Source organism: Chiloscyllium punctatum, chromosome 48 (genome assembly GCF_047496795.1).
Source record: "Chiloscyllium punctatum isolate Juve2018m chromosome 48, sChiPun1.3, whole genome shotgun sequence".
Classification (NCBI taxonomy): Eukaryota; Metazoa; Chordata; class Chondrichthyes; order Orectolobiformes; family Hemiscylliidae; genus Chiloscyllium; species Chiloscyllium punctatum.
The window spans coordinates 27,539,936-27,559,954 of record NC_092786.1 but is presented as its reverse complement, the minus strand read 5'-3'; the positions used below and the strand labels follow the sequence as shown (position 1 = coordinate 27,559,954).

General features: G+C 43.1%; 1 protein-coding gene across 1 annotated transcript in view; it reads right to left on the bottom strand.

Moving 5' to 3' along the window:
* Positions 1-20,019, bottom strand: part of LOC140469157 (mitochondrial adenyl nucleotide antiporter SLC25A23-like) — a 49,392-nt gene that overhangs the window by 8,054 nt on the left and 21,319 nt on the right. The window contains exons 4-5 of the mRNA XM_072565474.1: positions 14,855-15,022; positions 13,664-13,814 (exon numbers count right to left, since the gene is read on the bottom strand). Of these exons, the coding sequence (XP_072421575.1) occupies positions 13,664-13,814; positions 14,855-15,022 (319 nt within the window). The remainder of the gene's footprint in view (positions 1-13,663; positions 13,815-14,854; positions 15,023-20,019) is intronic.

Below are 20,019 nucleotides of genomic sequence, written 5' to 3'. Positions count from 1 at the left end.
GGGTCTCTGGTGCTGTGAGGCAGTTGTGCTAACCACTGTGCCACCGTGCCGCCCATTGCCACCGTGCCGCCCATTGCCACCGTGCCGCCCATTGGAGGGAGGGAATGCTGTTCCTCTGTTCAAGAAAGGGAATAGGGAAATCCCTGAGAATTACAGACCGCTCAGTCTTATGTCTGTGGTAAGCAAGGTACTGAAAAGGATTCTGAGAGATAGGATTTGGTAATATTTGGTAAAACATAGTTTGATTAAAGATAGTCAGCATGGCTTTATGAGGGGCAGGTCATGCCTCACAAGTTTTATTAAGTTCTTTGAGGATGTGACGAGACAATTTGACAAAGGTCGAGCAGTGGAAATGGTGCAGATAATGTCGAGTGGCTGTTGCAGGCTACAACATGACTGACAGAATACAGAGCTGGGCTGAGAAGTGGCAGATGGAGTTCAACCTGGATAAATGAGAAATGATTCAATTTGGAAGGTCGAATTTGAATGCTGAATACAGAGTTAAAGACAGGATTCTTGACAGTGTGGAGGAACAGCAGGATCTTGAGGTCCATGTACATGGATCCCTCAAAGTTCCCACCCAAGTTGATAGATTGTTAAGAAATCTTATGGTTGTTTGGCTTTCATGAACAGGGGAATTGAGTTTAAGAGCCACGAGGTTTTGCTGCACCTCTTAAAAAAAAAGGAGAAAGTGAGGACTGCAGATGCTGGAGATCAGAGTCAACAGTGTGTTGCTGGAAAAGTACAGCAAGTCAGGCAGCATCCTCAGAATATTGCATCTAGTTGGAATATTGTATCTAGTTGGAATATTGTATCTAGTTGGAATATTGTATCTAGTTCTGATTACCACATTATAGGAAGGATATAGATGCTTCAGTGATGGTGCAGAGGGGATTTACCAGGATGTTGCCTGGATTGGAGAGCTTTCTTATGAAGACAAGTTGAGTTAGCTAGGACTTTTCACACGGGAAGAAGGAAGAGAGGTGACTTGACAGAGGTGTAACAAGCTAAGAAGAGGCATAGATAGAGTAGATAGCCAGAGACCTTTCCCCAGGGCAGAAATGGTGTCACGAGGGGTCATAAATTTAAAATGTTTGGAGGAAGGTATAGGGGAGATGTCAGAGGTAGATTCTTTAACACAGAGAGTATTGGGTGCATGGAAAGCACTGTCGGCAGTGGTAGTAGAGTCAGAGACATTAGGGACATTTAAACGACTGCTGGACGAGCACATGGGTGGCAGTTAAATTGTGGGATGCGTAGGTTAGGTTGATCCTAGATTAGGATAAATGCTTGGCACAACATTGTGGGCCGAAGGGACTGCACTTGTCTATTCTATATTCTATATTAATAAAAGGTAGAGGCACTGGACACTGCAAAGGCAATGGACCCTGGCAATAATACTGAAGGTTTGCGCTCCAAAACCTCCTGCTTCCTTAGCCATGTTCTTGTAATACAGTTACAACACTGGCATTTACCCAACAATGTAGATTCTTTAACACACCGTGGGCGGCATGGTGGCACAGTGGTTAGCACTGCTGCCTCACAGCGCCAGAGACCCGGGTTCAATTCCCGCCTCAGGCGACTAACTGTGTGGAGTTTGCACGTCCTCCCCGTGTCTGCGTGGGTTTCCTCCGGGTGCTCCGGTTTCCTCCCACAGTCCAAAGATGTGCAGGTCAGGTGAATTGGCCATGCTAAATTGCCCGTAGTGTTAGGTAAGGGGTAAATGTAGGGGTTTGGGTGGGTTGTGCTTCGGTGGGGGGGGTGTGGACTTGTTGGGCCGAAGGGCCTATTTCCACACTGTAAGTAATCTAAATCTAATCTAATGTGGAAAATTTCCCAGGTAGTTCCTATACACAAAATGCAGGATTAATCCAACCCAACCAATCAGCTCCATTTTCAGCAGTAGTGGGAGCAGTGACAGTGAGGACTGGGGGCTGCCGGGAAGGTAAAGTAATCCTTTAAAAATCCTACTTTGTGTATAACCAGACTGCGCACCAAGCAGGAACGGACATGGGACTGCTACGTAAGTGAGGTAATATATTTGGGTGATTGCTTTAACCAAAAAACTACTTAGGTAGTATCTCCCTCCCATCCTCTTCCTCTAACCAAAAAAAAATTCTGTGTGCCAATTTAGTAAGATTACTAGTTTGTTTTTCAATAGTCTCTTTGGGAATTCAGAATGGGTGGTAATGGAGGTTAGGGCAGTTGAATGTTCCTCCTGGGAGGTAAGGGTCGCCACTAGTTTCCCCACTGCCTTCCTCTGTGGGAAGTGCACCCAACTCCAGCTCCTCAGAAACTGCGTTAGTGATCTGGAATTGGAGCTGGATGAACTTCAAATCATTCAGGAGGCTAAGGGGGTAACTGAGAGAAGGTACAGGGAGGTAGTCACACCTCAGGTACAGGAAAAAGGTAGATGAGTTACAATTAGGGGACAGACAGAAAAAGAACAGGCAGACAGTGCAGGGATCCCCTGTGGCCATTTCCCTCACTAACAAGTATACAGTTTTGGATACTGTAGGGGGGATGACTTACCAGGGGTAAGCAATGGGGCACAGGTCTCTGGCACAGAGTCTGTCCCTGATACTCAGAAGGGAAGGAAGGAGATGAGCACAGCATTAGTCACTGGGGACTCCTAAGTTAGGGGGACAGATAGGAGGTTCTGTGGGAGAGAGACTCACAGTTGGTTTGTTGCCTCCCAGGTGCCAGGGTTTATGATGTCTCGGATCATGTGGTTGGGATCCTGAAGGGATAGGGGGAGCAGCCCCAAGACATGACCCACATAGGTACCAACAACATAGGTAGGAAAAGGAATGGGGATGTAAGACAGAAATTCAGGGAGATATGGTGGAAGCTTAGAGCTAGAACAAACAGAATTGTTATCTTTGGTTTGTTACCCGTGCAACGTGCTAGCGAGGTGAGAAATAGAAAGAGAGAACAGTTGAACATGTGGCTACAGGAATGGGTGCAGGAGGCAGGGATTCAGATACCTGGATAATTGGGGCTCATTTTGGATGAGATGAGACCTCTACAAACAGGATAGTCTATGCCGGAGCTAGAGGGGGACCAATATCCAGGGAGGGAAATTTGCTAATGCTCTTTGGGAGGGTTTAAACTCATTCATCAGTTTTCCCACAGGAAAAAGGTAATGTTGTTGAGGATAACACTGAGGTACAGGCTATTAGACTAGATGGGATTGAGGTTTGTGGGGAGGAGGTGTTAGCAATTCTGGAAAGCGTGATAATAGATAAATCCCCTGAGCTGGATGGGATTTTTCGAGAATTCTCTGGGAATCTTAGAATCCCTAGTGTGGGGACAGGCCCTTCTACCCAATAAGCCCACACTGACCCTCCAATTTACCCCTGACTAATGCACCTACACATCCCAGAACACTATGGGCAATTTAGCACAGCCAATCCACCTAACCTGCACATCTTTGGATTGTGGGAGGAAACCAGAGCATCCGACGGAAACCCACACAGACACAGAGAGAATGTGCAAACTCCAAACAGACAGTCGCCTGAGGCTGGAATTGAACCCTGGTGCTGTGAAGCTGCAGTGCTACCCACTGAGCCACTGTGCCATATGGAAGCTAGGGAGGAGTTTGCAGATCCTTTGACCTTGCTCTTCATGCTTCATTATCTACAGGAATAGTGCCAGAACACTGGAGGATAGCAAATGTTGTCCTCATGTTCAAGAAGGGGAGTAGAGACAACCTTGGTAATTATAGACCAGTGAGCCTTACTACGGTTCTGGGTAAAGTGTTGGAAAGGATTATAAGAGATAGGATTTATAATCATCCAGAAAGGAATAACTTGATTAGAGATAGTAAGCACTGTTTTGTGAGGGATCAGTCATGCCTCACAACCTTCTTGAGTTCTTTGAGAAGGTGACCAAACAAGTGGATGAGGGAAAAATGGTTGATGTGGTGAATATGGATTTCAATACAGCATTTGATAAGGTTCCCCATGGTAGGCTATTGCAGAAAATATGGAGGGGGGTGATTTCGCTGCTTGGATCAGAAACTGGCTAGCTGTAAGAAGACAGAGGATAGTGCTTGATGGGTAATGTTCATCCTGGAGGTCAGTTACTAGTGGTGTACCATAAGGATTTGTTCTGGGGTTCACTGCTGTTTGTCATTTTCATAATTGACCTGGATGAGGGCAGAGAAGGAGGTAAATTTGCGGATGACACTAAGGTCAGTGGAGAATATCTGTTTTATTGGGGAATAGCTACAGAGGGTTCCTGCACTGTCTGCCTAGACCTCTGAATGCCTGGGTACCCATTCTCTTTATGCCTGTGGAGACTTAGCCTGTAGTGTGAGCACTTGTCTGTACATGCTTTCCATGATATGCTCAGCTTGGTGGATCTTCCATAGTGTTGCACCCACCAATCCAGCTCTGAAACATAAGCTTCCAGGAACTGCAGATGGAGACACTACTATACACACACTGGCCCCTTGCACTGGAAACATGCTCAAAATGTTGAGGTCTCTTGCCCTGACTTGCCCCTTTGGAGTAAACCCTTTAAAAGGCTCTTAAATTAAAATAATATCAATTACTTTAGGACCCTTCTTTCCTTTACCTCCTTAAAAATAAAATATAGCCCTTACAAACTATACCAAAATCAAAATAAAGACTTTTACAAACTATAAGTAATAATAGGAGTGCAAATACTCACCAGCCTGTACTCAACCTATCAGCAATTTCCTCTTGTCCCTGATGTTATCTCAGGACCTAAGCAGCTGCTCCTTGTCAGATTCTCTCTCTCTCTCTCTCTCTCTGGTATTCTGCACTGTAAGGAGTTCCTAAAAGACACTCTTTCCCCTTATGTCCCAGATTCCCTAAGACCTTAGTTTTATTCTAAAGAACAAAAGTACTCACCAATGATAGAAAAGGAGAAACTGATTACCTCCTCCCTATTTCACCTAAGTCACCAAACTCTGGTTACACTTGAATGCAACAAAGCAGCGTTCCATTGCACTGCAGGTGGGGCAGGGAGTGAGTTAGCAAGAGAGTTTGGTCCAATATGACAAGAAATGTCACCAAGCCTCGCAGCAGAAACCTCACCAAACCTTACACAACTGCATAGCCAAAAAAAGTATAATTCAGCTCAGATAGTCCCACAAAAGCCGTTTACCAAAATCTAATGGGCAATATCCTTACAGGTGAAAAGCAAAAGAACTGAAATGGCTTCTGTATCTCTTCATATAACTCCAAGTTTATGTGAGCAATATTTATTTCAGCAATAGCGAGTTTTTCTTTTTGATAAGAATTACCTCTAAATCTCAGGTATCTTGTTTCCATCCCTAGCACTCATGGCAGTATTTGTTCTTAGCCTGACAGCTGGTAGATTTACATCCTGGTCTGTTGTACTCTTTTTTTTGTATCATGGATTTACCTCAACTTCCAGAAATATGCACAAATATGTCCTTGTGACAATGAAAACACCTAGGCCTTCCACCCTCAGCACTTTCCTTTCTAGCCTGAGAAGATACTATTTTCCTTGAGAGTTTCCTTCTAGCTCAAAATATGTACATCTTCCAGTTTCATTTTAAGTCCTCATTGACTTGGTTTTCTCAATCCTAGCATGAGCATCAATCCACATCTGTGGCATGAACTATTACTGCCTTTTCCTTCTGTCTCTCTTGGATCCCTGTAAACTGACCTGTCTATGAAGTTCAGACACATATTTCTAGGAAACCTTGTAACCCAGCCCTAAAATGTCTTCCCAGTCACCATTAAACTTGAAAGGGTTCAGAAAAGATTTACAAGGATATTGCCAGGATTAGAGGGTTTGAGCTATAGAGAGAGGTTGAATAGACTGGGGTTTTTGCCTAGAATGTCATTTGCCTAGAAGAAATAATACATTCTTTCCACCCTACTAGACCCAGTCTTAAATTGGGGCTTTTTTTTTCTGGAGCATCAGAGACTGGGGAGTGATCTGAAAGAGGTTTATAAAATCATGAGGGCATGGATAAGCCAAGATCTTTTCCCCATAATAGGGGAGTCCAAAACTAGAGGTCATAGGTTTAAGGTGTGATGAGAAAGATTTAAAAGGGACCTAAGGGGCAATGTTTTCAAGCAGAGAGTAGTGCGCATATGAAGTGAGCTGCCAGAGGAGGTGGTGGAGGCTGGTACAATTACAGCATTAAAAAGGCATCTGGATAAATATAGGAATAGGAAGGATTAGGAGAGATATGGTCCAAGTGCTGGCAAATGGGGATAGATAATTTAAGATAATCTGGTCAGTGCAGATAGGTTGGACCAAAGGATTTGTTGCCATGCTGTACATCTCTATGACTCTATACACCTTTCAAAGCTACCTCTCTTGCAGCAAGAATCACTTGAATCTTGAACGCAGTTAGAAATGCTAATTAGCTATTGTTAAAACTCCTGACTCTGTTCCATTTGAAATCAAATGGACAATTAAGTTCTAATTATTTACAAAAACGCATTTTTTTCAATACCTTCATGGGACTTTGGAGATGAACGGGCTATCTGCTGTCTACACAAATATTTCTAGCATTGCCTACAAGTACACTGTGTAATTTTTTCCAATGAAAAGACTACTCCCTCTGTAATCTTTAAAAATCAAACCATAATGTGACAAATTCCTTTCTTCTGTTATATACAATTTGCACTATTAGCTTGACCTCTGTGGAAATGGCATTATTTAGGAATATGAAATTTTAATATTGCTGCATTTCACTGTTTCAAAACATTAATTACGTTCAGTAGGTCACTTAAAATAGTTCAGATTTTGCTGAAAAGAAGTTCTAGGGTGACAGTTAACTGTGAAGAAGACTTTATGTGAGGCAAGGGCTGCTAAAAGCAACGGTGTGGATTCTGGGAAGTTAGGTCTGAGAGACATCTCGAGTGGATGAATAGTACTGTGTCCTGCAATTCAGGTAATTCCTAGGAGTTGTGAAAACACCTTCATACAAGTAATAGCAATGAACTACATGTAGTTGTGTTCAGGGACATCTAAGAGCTTGAAAGAAGGTGATACACAATTTCAATACAGCAGAGAGCGAGGTTGAAATCACAGAAGCAGTTTTTCTTCAACGTCTGAGCTCTGACAACAAAGCTGGAGCAGAACTTGCTAGGTGATGCTTGTTTAGAGTGGTGCTGGAAAAGCACAGCAGGTCAGGCAGCATCCGAGGGTGGAGAAATAAATGGGAGGGAGGTGGGGCTGGGAAGAAGGTAGCTAAGAGTGCAATAGGTGGATGGAGGTAGGGATGAAGGTGATAGGTCGGAGAGGAGGGTGGAGCAGATAGGTGGGAAAGAAGATTGGCAGGTTAGACAAGTCATGAGGATGGTGCAGAGATGCTCCCTGAAAGGTTCTGCAAGAAGGCGATCAGTCTCCCCAATGTAGAGGAGACCACATCAGGAGCAACGGATACAACAAATGACATTTGTGGAAGTGCAGCTGAAACTTTGATGGATGTAGAAGGCTCCTTTGGAGCCTTGGATGGAGGTGAGGGGAGAGATGTGGGCGCAGGTTTTGCAATTCCTGTGGTGGCAGAGGAAGGTGCCTCCTGGAGACTGGATGCCTTCTCACAGAGCGCTTTCGGGAACATCTCTGGGACACCCGCACCAATCAACCCCACCGCCCCGTGGCTGAATATTTCAAAGCCCCCCTCCCACTCTGCCGAGGACTTGCAGGCCCTGGGCCTCCTTCACCACCATTCCCTCACCGCCCACTGCCTGAAGGAAGAACGCCTCATCTTCCACCTCGGAACACTTCAAATCCAGGGTATCAATGTGGACTTCACCAGTTTCCTCATTTTCCCTCCCCCCACCTTACCCGAGTTCCAACCTCCCAGCTCAGCACTATCCTCATGGCCTGTCCTACCTGCCAATCTTCCTTCCTACCTATCCACTCCACCCTCCTCTCCGACCTATTCCCACCTCCATTCACCTATTGCACTCTTAGCTACCTTCTCCCCAGCCTCACACCCCTCCCATTTATGTTTCCACCCTGGAGGCTCCTAGCCTCATTCCTGATGAAGAGCTCCTACCCAAAACGGTGATTTTCCTGCTCCTCAGATGCTACCTGACCTGCTGTGCTTTACCAGCATCACTCTAATCTTAACTCTGACCTTCAGCATCTGCAAGTCCTCACTTTCGCCTAGGTGAAGCTTGTTGTTTGTGAAAAGCTAGTGCTGAGCCTGAGAAATAGCGCTGAATGCTGTTTCCATAATCCAGCAGAGCATACTCCCAGGAAAGGAAGAATAAGCGCAAGAACACGAGAACGTGATCATCTAGTGAGGTAGTCCAGAAATGGAGCAGTTAGTATGAGAGTTTCAAGGCCAGGTCAAAAGTGAAGTATTGTAATCCCTTGTGAAGGTTTAGTGAAATTTGGTGCCTCACAATGTTGCTAACTTCTTCAAGATGCAGAATTGTTGTGAAATCCATGGGATCTGTTTGATGCTATTTGATTTGGTTCATCTATCATGGCATCATGGTGGCTCAGCGGTCAGCACTGCTGCCTCACAATGCCGGGGATCCACATTTGATTCCAGCCTCAGTCTGTGTGGAGTTTGCACATTCTCCCAGTGTCTGCCTGGGTTTCCTCCGGGTGCTCCGGTTTCCTCCCACAGTCCAAAGATATGCAGGTTAAGTGAATTGGCCATGCTAAATTGCCCATAGTGTTTAGGGGTGTGTAACTTAGGTGCATTAACCAGGGTAAATATAGAGTAATAGGATAGGGGAATGGGTCTGGATGGGTTACTCTTCGGAGGGTCAGTGTGGACTTGTTAGGCCAAATGTCCTGTTACCACACTGTAGGTATTCTACAATTGTCTGCTACACATATTTGCCTCAGCTTAACTTTGGGATGTTGGAATATTTCTGTTTTTTGCACGATCCAAGTTTTTGTCAATAATCTTTGCATGTTTCCTTAATTAAGCTTAAAAAAAAAATGAGGGGCAAGTTAATAAAATCATGAAGGGCATTGATAGGGTTAATAGCAAAGGTCTTTTCCCCATGGTAGATGAATCCAAAACTAGAGGGCATAGGTTTAAGTTGAGAAAGAAAAGATTTAAAAGGAACCTAAGGGGCTTTTTTTTCACACAGAGAGTACTATGTGTGTGGAATGAGCTGCCAGAGGAAGTGGTGGACACTGGTATGATTACAACATTTAAAAGGCATCTGAATGGGTACATAAATCAGAATGGTTTAGAAGGATATAGACTAAATGCTGGCAAATGGGACTAGCTTAATTTAGGATAATTGCCCATGGTGTTCAGGGATGTGTAGGTTAGGTGCAAAGTTAAAAATCATACAACACCAGGTTATAGTCCAACAGGTATACTTGGAAGCACTAACTTTCAGAGCGCTGCTCCTTCATCAGGTGGTTCATCAGAGCAACCACCTGATGAAGGAGCAGCGCTCCAAAAGCTAGTGCTTCCAAATCAACCTATTGGTCTCTAACCTGGTGTTGTGTGATTTTTAACTTTGTACACCCAGTCCAACACCGGCATCTCCAAATCATAGGTTAGCTGCATTAGTCAGGAGTAAATATGGAGTAATAAGGTAGGGCAATGGATGGGGTGCTTTTTGGAGGGTCGGTGTGGACTTGTTGAGCCAACGGGCCTGTTTCCACACTGTAGGGATTCTATGACACCATCTGCAGTCCTCACTTTTTCCTAGTTTATCACAAATACAACTTCATAGAGTCATAGAGATGTAAAGCAAGGAAACTGACCCTTTGATCCAACTTGTCCATGCCAAACAGAAATCCATTATCCTTCTTATTTGTTTTAGGATATCTAGTTGGCGTGGACAAGTTGGATCAAAGGGTCTGTTTCCCTGCTTTACATCTCTATGACTCTATGAAGTTGTATTTGTGATAAATAGGAGAAAGTGAGGACTGCAGATGCTTTCATAGAATCCCTACAGTGTGGAAACAGGCCCGTTGGCTCAACAAGTCCACACTGACCCTCCAAAAAGTAACTCACCCATTTCCCTATCCTATTACGCCACATTTACTCCTGACTCATGCAGCTAACCTACACATCCCTGAACATTATGGGCAATTTAGCATGGCCAATTTACCTAACCAGCACATCTTTGGTTTTTGGGAGGCTACCAGAGCACTTGGAGAAAACTCACGCAGACATGGGGAGAATGTGCAAACTCCACACAGACAGTTGCCCGAGTCTGGAATCGAACCCGGGTCACTGGTGCTGTGAGGCAGCAGTGCGAACCACTGAGCCCACTGTGCTGCCCCTGGAAATGTTGGAGATCAGAGGCGAAATGTGTGGTGCTGGAAAAGCACAGCAACTCAGGCAGCATCTGAGGAGGAGGAGAGTCGACGTTTCGGGCATAAGCCCTTCATCAGGAATGTGGGACAGGAAAGGGAGCTGAGAGATAAAAAGGGAGGAAGGTAGCTGGGAAGGCATTAGGTAGATGTAGGTGAGGGGTGATAGTGATAGGTCGGCAGAGAGGGTGGAGGGGAGAGGTGGGAAGGAGGCCTTATCAGTGGATCCAAATACTCCATACAATCATCACAGAAATTTCTAGACGACATCAAGAACATAAATATAGACGAGGATGAAGCAATGGTCTCACTCGCTGTAACGGCACTGTTCACTTCAATTGACAAAACTCTAGCCAGAAAGACAATAGCCAACTTCCTGGATAAACAGAACAGATGACACAACTGGAAACCTATCAACAAGGACTGCATGCTCAAATTACTAGACCTGTGCTTGACAACGCACTTCACATTCAACAACTAAATATATGAACAGATCAGTGGAACACCTATGGGCTCACCCATCTCTGGGCTTATAGCGGAAGTGGTGATGCAAAGACTGAAAGAAATACCCTTCCACAAATCTGACCCAAACTCTGGATCAGATACATGGACAACACTTTTGTAATTATTAAGAAAATAGGGATCAAGAACACACACCGGATTATCATAACCATGCTCACATGGATCAGACTTACAAGAGAGGAGGAAACCAAGAACCAACTCCCATTTCTGGATGTGATGGTAGAAAGAACACAGAACAATGAATGCACCACAAGAGTGTATAGGAAAGCCACACACACGGACCAGATCCTGAACTACAATAACAACCACCCGAACACATACAAGAGAAGCTGCACTAGGACTCTGTTCAAAATGGCTACAACACACTGCAGCCTTCCCAATCTGCAAAGAGAAGAACATATCTCTACTGAGTCCTCACCATGAACTGCATCTTCATCCCTGCAACTTCATCTGCAGATGTCTAACAGACAAACAACAAACAAGGACATGCCGTGACTCAACACACCAGCCATGCTACCTTGTATAAAAAAAAGGTCTTGGAACTAACAGCCAGACTTCTCCAACTGCTCAGATTCATGACAGCCCATAAACTGACAGGCACCCTCACCAGGGCAAAAGACCCTATACCCAACATGTGCAAAACTAACGTAATTTATAATATTCCATGCAAAGACTGCATGAACCACTATACAGAGGAACCTTTATTATCCGAAGGACATGGGCAGGGAGTATTTCACTTGGATAATCGAATGCCGGATAATCGATGTCGGATAACGTAGTTAGCCACACATCGAGACTTTGCAATCAGATCATCCGAAATTTGGTCAATCGAATGTTGGATAATCGAGGTTCCTCTGTATAGGACAAACAGGCAGACAATTAGCAATCTGCATCCACGAACACCAACTAGCCATGATCGCCACAACCAGCTGTCCCTAGTAGCCACGCACACAGATGACAAGGACCACAAATTCGACTGGGACAACACAACGATCATAGGACAAGACCTAAACAGAGATCAGCCAGAGAATTTCTAGAAGCATGGCACTCATCTATAGATTCCATCAACAGACAGATAGGCCTAGACCCAATAGACCAGCCACTACAACGAATAACCAGAACCAGCAACTGGAAGCAGCTGGAACGTAACCAAACAAATTCCAGAAGACTCAGCATAACAACACTTTACAGGAGGCTCCAAAGGACTGAAGATGTCACCTAGACGGGGGATGAACATCTGCTAATCAACTTCCCAACTCGGCAAACACACCCACAACTACAGCAGTTATTCTTTATTGATGATAGAAGCTTGGTTGAATTATTTCAAATACTAAATCAATGGTACTAGTGTAGGTTTAGAGTTTGATGGGCTGAAGCATGCATTCTGTACTGTATAATTCTATGAATCTATGGTATAGTTTCAAGCCTATGTAATTGGCCATATCACCACCATAGTTAAATTTTAAAATTTGTTGTGATGGGTAAAGTGTGAAATCAGTGAACCCGCCAGCCTTGCTTGTAACACCAGATTTACTGTCGATAGAGCTCCAAAATTCTAACACTGTCACCAAAACAGAAACATCTGATAAAACCTCACATTTGAAACATAACCAAAACGGCAAACAGAAATAAATCAGGTGGTTTTAACCCCAATGACTGATATGCTTGAATCGGATGCAATATTAAATATTCTAAATTCTAAGCCTGACCCCAACCCATGTCAAAATCATTCATTTCAGCATTTAACAAAGACTGATCAGGAATGGGAGGCAATAAATCAGCTCAAAGGATGAGGACGCAAGAACATGGTGGGAAGGGTGAACAATCATTTGAAAGAATGCAGGTGAATTCATAGAAGACTTTTGGTCTTTGCGTGTTTCTAGTTTAACAAAACAATTTAACTAATAGATTTCCCAAGTATCAAAAAGAAGGGCAAGACAAAGTGAGAAGGATCATATCTATCCAGTTTTGACAACACTTGAGGAAGAGCAGGAATATTTCCATCATTGCCCAATAACAATACAGTACCCTGCAATCTCCAACACATACCCCTGTGGTATATTAAACAATCTCTTACAATCTCCAACCTGTACCCATCTTCCCTGATTTCACCCCTACCATCTTGCCCTGATCAAATCCCAAAACCTCTGAAATTGTTCACTTCCTTGCCATCCAGACCTTGACCCCTTTACTGAAAGCCTTGCATAAAAATAAAACTCTCAGACATAAGCGGTTCCATCTTTTGAATCAAATACACCCAACAAATTTCCCAAATTATCCATTCCTCTTCAGGTGGGTGTCAATAAGCCTTGGCATCGACCTATTCCCTGCCACTATTTAACACCTGAGTACACCACGTTCTAACAACACAACCCAATTTTCAATAAATTACTCCACTATCTCAATATTATTACTTAGCAAGTGACTCACTGCATTCATCCTTTTTAAATTCATTTGTGTAGGCATCAATGACAGGGCCATCATTTTTGTCGTGAACTGAGTGGCTTGCTGAGCTACTTCAGAGGACAGTTATGAATCAACCATGTTGCTGTGGATTTGAGGTCACATGTAGACCAGACCAGTTACTGAGAAGGGCAGATTTCCTTCCCAAAAGTGAATTTAGAGAATTGGTGGGATTTTACTGCAAACAACGATGGGTAAATGGTTGCAATTAGACTAGCTTTTAACTTCAGATTTTCCTTCCTCAGTTCAAATGTCACCGCTACCATGGTGGAATTCAAACCCATGTCCCCAGAAAATTAGGGGTTCTGGATTAATAGTCCAGTGACACTACCATTATGCAACAGCCTTTCCCTTACACACAAAGCTTCAATATAGAAGTAGTACCTGAAAACTAGTGAAATATGACAGGCCTCACCATGTGCTTGCATTTTGGTCCTCACAAGTGCCAGAGGGTAACTGCCCAACTGACCACAAGTGCTGGAGATGGTGCCACAGCCAAGATGAACAATGATTCCAGGGTCACTTGGGTTTTGGCCGTATCTTTGGCAGTAGGCTTTCTTCACACTCTTGATTGAATATGAATAAAATACACAAATAAAAAATAATTCAAACATGGAAAGGAGCAGATACTAAGTCTAAATATAAGATACTTACAAACAGGTCAGTTCACAATCTGCAGTGTGTGCTTTCAGTTACATTATTGCGTTGATGTATAGGCTAAACAGCTGTCACTGGGATCTAGGAACTGTGGGAAGATGGATGTGTGAAATATCCCTGTTAGGACACTTACCTTTAGCCTTGGACCTTGTCTAGTTGCTAGAGAGTTTTGAGTATAATTAAGAGTATGACATGACATTGAATGCTTTCTTACTGAGTGCATCAGTGATAGGACAGCAACGATGGATGGAGAGGATTCGGACAAGGTCCCCTCATTTTTGTCTTTATGTTTGTGGAGGTGACTGGCTGGGGATCAACAAGTCATGTTTATGATACTGACAGAGAAGTGACTCAGTTGCACAGTCAGCATTTTCTGGCATTTATACAGGACACATATCACTTCTAACAACTATCCAAATCTGTAAATAACCATGCATACTTGACCAAAGAGTAAAGGGCAAGTGAGAAGATTGAGTCAATATTTTGGAGGTCATTTCCCCTTTTATTAATAAACACAAAATGTTGCCCATGCTGAACATCTAAAAACCAAACTGCTGGAGAAACTCAGCAAGTCTAGCAGACTAAGATTCTCCAGTTCTTTTTGGCTTATATTTGAGATCTCCAGGATTGCAGATTTGTTTTATATTAGAGCTAGGAAACACTCCGGCTCTGAAGATACATGGTGGGAGCAGACAAAGGTTATGAGGAGGCAGCATGGCACAGGCCATGTGCAGAACCTCATGACAGGGTACCAATGACGAGGTCTTATGGAACAGCAGTCTAAGGATGCTGCATGGTTATTTTCAAATTACTTCTGGGCCAAGAGCACCACAATTCCATGTATTCTCACTGACACTGGACCAAATATCCAAATTACATTACTTTTAAGGAATAGTTTTTACAGGGACACAATTTCATGCAAATCTATTGTATTTATTTTGAAACTTACTTCATATACAGTAAGCTCAATCCCAGCATAAGGGATGATGCCCAGAAGGTTTGGAATGTATCCTACATAAAGGGCAGAGATGCCTTCATTTTTGATAAGGATCCTTGCGCAGTCCATGATGCCCTTGTACTCGCCCGTGTGCCCCAATGCAAGTCTTGTCTTCAATACCTAAAGTTCAGAAAAGAAGCAAGCACTTCTTGTCAGACTGTCAGTGATGATAGATGTTTAGATTTCATTTCATTTTGTTGTTTTTGGGTTAAAGGGAATTTCCAAATGTAACAGACAAAATAAAATTCCAGAGATTTTACCAAGCTGCAGACATTTACAGCAATTCAAAATATCCCAGGGACAGTGTTGGTGAGAGCTGTGCATTTGATATGACTTATCAACAAAACTAAAGTTCATGGAATTGAAGGGGGTGGGGCATTGTGGATGAAAAAATTATCTAAGTAATATTGAATGGTTGATTTCCAGACTGCAGCAAGGTATGCGACAGGAGTCAATATCAAAGATATATATTCATTGCTTGGCCACAGAGGGCATCATCATAAAGTTTGCGCATAAAATGAAACACAAGAACAGGGACATGCAGTCTTTGATAGAACTCAAACATACTGGTAATATGTACATAGAAGATAAAATCTAATGCAGATGAGTGTGAAATGATACATTTAATTTAGGAAGACTGAGGAAAGGCAAAATGGTACAGGGGCAGGGATCCTGGGCTTTAGAGTACAAAAAGCAAGGAATTTAAGCTATGGTTAGATTTCAGCTGGAATATTGTATGGAATTCTGGACATCACAGTGAAGGACTTGCAGATGCTGAAGAGCAGGTTAACTGGTATCAGTGATGAGAGATCACTATTATGTAGAGGGGCTGGAGAAGTTGGATTGTTCTCTATGTAGAGGGAATGTTAAAGCAAGATATTGTTACATTGTGAAAAATGAAGTATTTTAATAAACAGTTTCTAGTGACATTCAAATTAGTACCAAAGAAAATAGATTAAAGCTAAAATTAAAGAATAATTGATCTGCATAGCATTAAAAAGAGGCTGTTAAACCCATCACATCTGTACAAGGTACATTCCAGTTAGCTCACTCTCCACTTTTTCTACATATTCTAGAATGTTTTTTTCTCTGGCAAGTTTTTAGTAAATCACATTTTGAAGGAATCTGAACCCACCACCGAAGTTGCATAAAAGTTGTTCCTTGTATTTCTCCTGTTTCTTCTGTTGGTTGTCCTAAATCTGTTCAGTCGAGTTATTGACCTCTTAAGCTAATGAAAACAGTACAAGAACAGCAGTGTAGTGATTTTCTTACTGCATATATAATACATAGGGCTCAGAAGAGATTTATCACCATGATGAAAGGTTTGAGTTATAAAAAAAGACTGGATAGGCTGGGACTTTTTCACTGGAGCATAGGAAGTTGACGAGTGTTCTTATAGAGGCTTATAAACTCATGAGGGGTATAGATACATTTAATGGTAGGGGTCTTTTCCCTAGGTTGGGGGTTTTCAAGACTGAGGGCATGTTGTTAAGGTGAGAGGAAAGAGCTTTTTAAAAAAAGGGATTGTTACAAACTCTTCCCGCGGTGGTACCATAGCTCGTGTTTCTGCCAGTGGGAGGCGACTCAATGCATCCATATTTGCTACTTGGGTCCTGGATGGTGTTCCAACTTGTAATTATTTGCACTTAGTATTAGATACCACCTTTGAATTCGGTCTGAGATTATGGGCAGCACTGTCTTGTCCTTTTTAACTAGACCTAGCAGGAATTTGTTGTACTTTATTATTACAAATATATATATCCGTAAAGGTATTGGTGGAACTTCCTGCTGAGTTATTGACCTCTTAAGCTAATGAAAAGCTAACAAAATTGGGGTGGCACAGTGGCTCAGCGGTTAGCACTGCTGCCTCACAGCACCAGGGTCCCAGGTTCAATTCCAGCCTCGGGTGACTGTCTGTGTAGAGTTTGCACATTCTCCCTGTGTCTGCGTGGGTTTCCTCTGGGTGCTCTGGTTTCCTCCCACAATCCAAAGATGTGCAGGCCAGGTGAATTGGCCATGCTAAATTGCCCATAGTGTTAGGTGCATTAGTCAAAGGGGAATGGTTCTGGGTGGGTTACTCTTCGGAGGGTCGGTGTGGACTTGTTGGGCTGAAGGGCCTGTTTCCACACTGTAGGGAGTCTAATCTAATCTAAAAAAAAGATTGCCAAACTTTCCTTCTCTATCTGGGCAAATTTACACTCTACATTAGCCAAAGTCCTGAATACATACACTGTTTGACATTCCACTTCACTGGGCCACCTATGAGCTCATAATAACCCAATGCCATTGAGGGAGAGATTGGATGTCAATACCAGATCTTACTGTGCCATAGTTATCATAAGGATCATAGTGTGCCAACACCTTCGAGGATAATACCTGTTTCCTCATTTGCCTGAGGACTATGGTTTGGCTCTGGGAACATTTCCAAGGCTGACATTTTTAAGAGTTGATGTAAAGGTGCCAAGATAGAGACCAGTTTATGTATGAACTTTCTATTGTAGTTCACCAGCCCTAGGAAAGAACAAGTTTTGAGAAGATTCGTAGCTCAGGTTGAGGTTCTGGATGTAGGTTTGCTCGCTGAGCTGGAAGGTTCATTTCCAGACGTTTTGTCACCCTACTAGATAACATCTTCAGTGGGCCTCCAGGCGAAGTACTTCTGATGATTCCTGCTTTCTATTTATATGTTTAGGTTTCTTTGGGTTGGTGATGTCATTTCCTGTTCTTAGGTCTTCCTAGGAAAGACCTAAGCTCCGGTGTAAAAGTGGGAGCCAAAACACCTTTGATCACCCTCAACTTATTTTTCACTGGGTCGTCGAATCTATAACCCAAGTAGGTCACTTGGGGTGCCTGGAACATGCATTTTTCCCTTCTAAGTGCACACCTGCCTGGGAGAAATGTCTATGAATCATGTCCAAGATCTCTAAGTGTTCCTTACTTGTCTTCTCTGTTATTAGCGCATATTCTAGATAAATAGCAATCTGGGAGTGGACCAGTAAAATGTTCTCCACTGGCACTGAAAAATTGCAGAGGCTGGTGATACTCCAAATGACAGTTTCGTATATAAATACAAACCCTTATGGGTGTTAATTGTAGCTTACATCTGGGAATCCTTGTTGAACTGCAATTGCAAGTACTCATGGCTTATATCCAGCTTTGTAAAGGATAGCACCCCTGCCAGCTGTGTGGATAAATCATCTATGTGAGAGATTGGGTATTTACCCAGCTGCAAAAAATGGTTTCCCACTGTTTAAAATTGTCAGAAAGGCAACCGAACCATTAGTCAACTGTGGTGTTCCATTTCCTGTTGCCTATTTCACAAACTGGACTGGTTTGATGATTCTTTTGCTTTCTGGTCTTCTGATTTCTGCCTCTACTTTTGCCCACAAAGCAAAAGGCACTGGGCGGGCCTTGCAGAACCGTGGAATTGCTTTCTTGTCAACATAAAAGATTGCCTTAGCTCTTTTGATAGTCCTGAGATCTCCCTGAAAATTTCCTGGCATTTAATTAGGACTTCACTCAGGCAACCATTTTCTAACATACAAAATGATCAGAGGATTAGATCGAGTGGATAGTGAGAGCCCTTTTCCTTGGGTGGTGACAGCTAACATTAGGGGACAAAGCTTTAAATTTAGGGGTGGTAGATGTAGGACAGATGTCAGAGATAGGTTCTTTACTCAGAGAGTAGGAGGGGTGTGGAACGTGGTGCCTGCAACAGTAGTAGTCTCGCCAACTTTAAGGGCATTTAAATGGTCATTGGATAAACATATGGATGATAACGGAATAGAGTAAAGATTAGATGAGCTTCAGATTGGTTTCATAGGTCAGCGCAACATCAAGGGCCGAATGGCTTGTACTGCGCTGTAATGTTCTATGTTCTAATCAAAAGATGTTGCGTCAATCTAGATGAATCTTTCTCAACCAATTCTGCCCCATCAAGCTTGGGTCTGAGTCTTTTACTACCATCAGTGACAACTTAACCAGCTGCTTCTCATGAGAAACTGGAACTGAAGTTAGAACATAGAACAATACAACACAGTGCAGGCCCTTTAGCCCTCAATGATGTGCCGAGCATTTATCCTACTCTAAGATCAAACTACGTACATATCTTCCATTTCACTATCATCCATGTGCCTCTTCAAAACTCGTTTAAATGTCCCTCATGTCTCTGACTCTACTACCACTGCTGGCAGGGCAATCCACGCACCCGCCACTCTGAGTAAAGAACCAACCTCTGACATCTCCCCTAAACCTTGCTCCAATCACCTTAAAATTATGCCACCCTGTGATAGCCATTTCTGCCCTGAGAAAAAGTCTCTGGCTACCCATTCTATCTATACCTCTCATCATCTTGTACGCCTCTATCAAGTCACCTCTCATCTTTCTTCATTCCAATGAGAAAAGCCCTAGCTCCCTCAACCTTTCTTTATAAGACATGCCCTCCAGTCCAGGCAGCATCCTGATAAATCTCCTCTACACCTTTTCTAAAGCTTATGTATCCTTCCTATAATGAGGTGACCAGAACTGAACTCAATATTTCAAGAGTGGTCTAACTAGAGCTTTATAGAGCTGTAGCATAACCGCATGGCTCTTAAACACAATCCCCTTGCTAATGAAAGCCAACAAACCATACAAACAAGCCTATCAATTTGGGTGGCAATTTGGAGGGATCTATGACGTGGACCACAAGATCCCTCTGTAAAGTTGTATCTTTAATCTGTAAAGGTTCCCTGGCAAAAGATTCTCAGTCTAGCTGAGTCTTGCACAAACTTGGGGGTTGAAGTCCACAGTGAATTTTGTTAAAGATTAGTTTTGCGATCACTGAAATGACTGCGCCAGTATCGACTTCCATTGGAACCTGGTGACCATTTAAGCAACTGTTCTAAACCAAATGTAGGAGGACTTTCTGGGGTGTGCTCCTGGATGTTGGACTATGAGTTCTATTATTCAATTCAGGTCTCGTGGGATTCCTTTACTGTCTTGGGTCTGTATACCAGCAACAAATATAACAGCTTGCTATCCCACATCTTGAAGAAAATTTTATCCTTTTGGCTGAGGCTTGGCTTTGTTTTGGGATTTTGCTGTGGGCTGACCAAGAATCCCTCTTTTCAGATATGTCC